We start from the raw sequence: 4,215 nt of genomic DNA, 5'->3' as shown, positions 1-4,215 counted from the left end.
CACCATCAAGTATCAACATATAGAGGATTATATTATTCATATGAGAAAATTTATAAAAATGTAAATAAATAAGGATTTATTAGACTTGTTTAACATCTTAGCATATGTTCATTAATGAATCAGGGAGACATGAGCATTAATTATTAGAAGATTTAATTACCAAACCACCATAGATTATGGATCTTGATTAATGAAGCTATTTTTTAATTCCAACATAATGCAATCACTCTAAGAAAAATGTTCCAATTTGATTTTGCTTTAGATTGAGACAATACACTGTTTCCATGAGTTTAAAAGCAAAATGGCTCAGAATCCCTTAAAATTTATTGGTTTTCTCATTATTTGTGGTATGTTTTTGACAATTCTATTGACCGCCTCAGTTATATTCAGGGACTTACCTTCTGATAGCATCAAGAATTTAGCTAAAGCTAATATTGTTGACGTTAAGCCTCCAAATGGTACTTCATTTCCCCTTTTCTTTAGCTTTTTTTGTTGAACTTATAGTTGATTCTACTCGATTCACATTCATGTCTACCGCGATTTTAAAGAAAACAGTTTCCAGGTTGCTAATGCAATGAAGTGGATTCATTTGTTGTTCCACATCAATAACAAGAGAAAGTTGAAGTACATTCTCTGTTTTTCCCATTCATTGTTGCGTTAACCGGTGAAAATGTAGTATGTTCTCTCTGTGTGTGCGTAGCTTGTTCTTCTAGTTTGATTGTGGATCTAACAGTTAGATAAGTGCTTGATGGTTTGTGCTGTTTAGAGTTGCTTTGCAATATGTAATCACTTTTGTTTTAATTACTTTTTTGTTATTTTCAGCCACAGTTAATTCTCAAGTACAGATAAATAAACTGCTTGGTGGCCTTCTTCCTTCAGGAATTGATGAAACATCTTGTCTAAGTAGATACGAATCCGCCTTATATCATAAAGAACTGCTTCACAAGCCATCGTCTTACCTCATCTCAAGATTACGAGACTACGAGGTACTTCACAAGCAATGTGGTCCTCATACAGAATCATACAACAGGAGCGTCGAGCTTATCAAGTCTGGCCAATACAATGGATCAGCAGAGTGTAATTACTTGGTTTGGATTTCCTTTAGTGGTTTAGGAAATAGGATGCTAACTTTAGCTTCCGCTTTCCTATATGCTCTTCTTACAAATCGAGTCCTACTCGTTGATCCTGGAGTTAACATGCCTGGTCTATTCTGTGAACCTTTTCAAGACGTTTCCTGGTTGATTCCTCCTGATTTCCCTCTATTCAATCAGTTTAGTACCTTTGATCAGAAATCTCCTCGTTCCTACGGTTATATGGTGAAGCACAATGTCATAAGCAATTCATCGACTCTACCTCCCTACATCTACCTACATTTAGCTCATGACTATGATGATCAAGATAAATTATTTTTCTGTGACCAAGATCAAAGTTTCCTCAAGAAAATCCCCTGGCTAGTCATGAAGACAAATAACTATTTTGTGCCTTCTCTATTCTTGATCCCATCATTTGAGCAAGAATTGAGTAATCTTTTTCCCGAAAAAGTAACCATCTTCTATTTTCTAAGTAGATATCTGTTTCATCCCACAAATTCTGTATGGGGGCTTGTAAAGAGGTACTATCAAGCTTATTTAGAACGAGCAGACGAAAAATTAGGCATTCAAATTGGAGTCTTGGAGACAGATGCCGGTCCTTTGAAGTATGTGCTGGATCAAATCATCGATTGTACAATGAAGGAGAATCTGCTGCCACAAGTTAACCGGTCCAGTGAGCCTATAGTCTTCAACCAGTCCGCGAAGCAGAGGAAGACTATATCGGTCCTGATAACATCTCTAAGCCCTGGATACTCAGAAGAGTTTCGAAAAATGTACTGGGAGAATCCCACTGTGACAGGAGAGATAGTTAGCGTTTATCAACCAAGTCAGGAGGAATATCAGCAGAGTGAGAATCTGTTGCACGAAAAAAAGGCGTTGGCAGAAATGTATCTACTGAGTTTAAGTGACAAATTGATTACAAGTGCATGGTCGACTTTCGGATATGTGGCTCAGGGTCTTGGAGGACTGAAGCCCTGGATACTATACAAGCCTAATGAGAACAGGACAGCACATAATCCGCCTTGTGTTCGAGCTACATCATTCGAGCCATGTTTCCATGCCCCGCCTAACTATGATTGCAAAAAGAAAACGCCAACAGACACTAGCAAAATCGTTCCTCATGTCAGGCACTGTGAGGATGTGAGCTGGGGCTTAAAGCTATTTGAATAAAATGGTGAATTATAGGGCTATCAAAATGAGCTCAAATACACGTTGGTCCGCCCAACACGCCCATTTGACACCTTTAGTGAATTATAACATTTTTGGTGATCCAAAGAGTGAGTAGAGTAATTTTCTCTTCCTTTGTTCTTGTTGAAATATTAGTACAAAATTGCCAATCGCTTGAAAGCTTCATTAATTATCTTATTTGGAACCATTCTTAAAACAAAATAACATATCAAACTAATTAAAGACAATTTGATTTATTGATAAGTTCGCCAAAATCAGTTTATTAGTAGTAATAACTCATAACATCGATTATTTATACTCCCTCCATCTCAAATTATTTGACCTTATTTTTAAAAATAGTTATCTTAAATTATTGATCATTTTAGAGCAATTATTCTTGAAGACTTCAAATACTTAAGTTATGGGGTGGTGATACATAAATAGAGTAAATATTCAATAAAGAATAAGGATACAGAACACTTTTTAGTTTTTACTAAAAAAAAAAATTATTATATTCTTAGGGCTCGAGAACAAAATCCATGTATGATATTTAACTAATAAGAAATAATAATCGAAAGCACCCCTAGACTTTTGAGAAAATTTATTTAGTTATATACATGTCAATATCTAAGAAATAAGGTATGTATTTTACAGAGACGTCTGAAAAAAAAAGTCTTAGTTACTTCACTGGTGATATGCTACTAGCATTTTTTATTTCTTTAACCCTTTCTTTTCTGTTTTATTTTCTACTTTTGTTACTTTTATATTTTTATACTATCACTTCACTCAGAAGCGGCCTCTCGATGAAATTGATAATTTAACGAGAAGCCTTAAATTTTTTTAATTTTTTTTTTGTATATATCTTTATTTGAATTCTATTTTCTTACTTTTTGAGATGTGAAGTTACTAAAACAAATTCTTATAATCAATTTATTAGAAGTAATCACTCAGGAAATATTATTGATCTTATGTAAAATTTTATCAATTTTAGTTTGAAAACTTGTTTCCGGATATGCAATTGTTACAGAAATAGTTAACAATATTTGGTAAGTAATAATAGAGCCGTTAATATGGACTAGGCCCAACGGGCCGATCTGATCTAACCCGTGATTTGATAGGACTGAGCTAAAAATTTTGATGTATATAAGACAAGACATAAAATCATAATTTTTTTCATTCTTTATCACTTTGTAGAAGAATAATACGGTTCATTCTAAAAAAATTTATCAAGTAGATCATTATTTTTGTTTGTTTAACATCTATGAAAACAAATTTAAATATATTCAAAATCAATCTATAGATTGATCAATAGACTTTGTTTCTTCGTATAATTTTATAAAAAATCTAATATTTTGACACTTATCATTTTAATCTCTATTCTCTTAAATAATTTTCAAATACAAACAAAAAAAATATCACTAAATAAGTTATTTAATTCGAATGTATATGTTTGATATGATATTAAACAAACATTGGAGCATGTGACATTTCACTGTTAATTAAGATAACTTAGATAAGTTGTAAGTTATTAGTTGATTTTATGAAAAATAAAAAAGATAATTTGTTATAGAATGTCATTTCTATTAACCTAAAATATATTTAAGATTGTAATATTGGGCTCGTAAACGGGTCCTTTATTATCTAATATATATTATGCTTACTTGTCACGTTATAAAAGTTTGAACCAAAATTCTCTTTTTTTAATGAAAAAAATCTATTATATTGTGGAGGAAAGAGGGAGAAAAAGGGGGACATTAAGACTCACAGATACTATTCCTCCTATACAATATCAGGAGCGGGATTTAGTGAACAAACTTATGGGTTCAGGTATTTATTATTTGTAACAAGTATTCGAGGTGTCAAGTGAATGAATTCGTATGCGCATTTTGGTTACATCAACGAATACAGTTTGGGTAATCATAATTTATTCATTCATTCTAACTTCAATTGTATTTTC

General features: G+C 32.4%; 1 protein-coding gene across 1 annotated transcript; it reads left to right on the top strand.

Moving 5' to 3' along the window:
* Positions 1–301: 301 nt before the first annotated feature.
* Positions 302–2,361, top strand: LOC102585884 (galactoside 2-alpha-L-fucosyltransferase-like). Its single transcript, XM_015315146.1, has 2 exons — positions 302–458; positions 823–2,361. The coding sequence occupies exons 1-2, from the start codon at positions 302–304 to the stop codon at positions 2,259–2,261; spliced, it is 1,596 nt and encodes a 531-aa protein (XP_015170632.1). The 3' UTR covers positions 2,262–2,361.
* Positions 2,362–4,215: the final 1,854 nt, after the last annotated feature.

The sequence above is a fragment of the Solanum tuberosum genome, unplaced genomic scaffold (assembly GCF_000226075.1).
Source record: "Solanum tuberosum cultivar DM 1-3 516 R44 unplaced genomic scaffold, SolTub_3.0 scf00346, whole genome shotgun sequence".
In the NCBI taxonomy this organism is placed as follows: Eukaryota; Viridiplantae; Streptophyta; class Magnoliopsida; order Solanales; family Solanaceae; genus Solanum; species Solanum tuberosum.
The sequence above is the reverse complement of the archived record's forward strand: the minus strand, read 5'-3'. Positions and strand labels throughout refer to the sequence as shown.

Excerpts from the sequence above, each read along its gene's own strand:
- LOC102585884 (XM_015315146.1), top strand. The coding sequence starts at position 302 with ATGGCTCAGAATCCCTTAAAATTTATTGGTTTTCTCATTATTTGTGGT. Across the intron at positions 459-822 it reads TGACGTTAAGCCTCCAAATG|CCACAGTTAATTCTCAAGTA; the intron begins GTACTTCATTTC and ends TGTTATTTTCAG.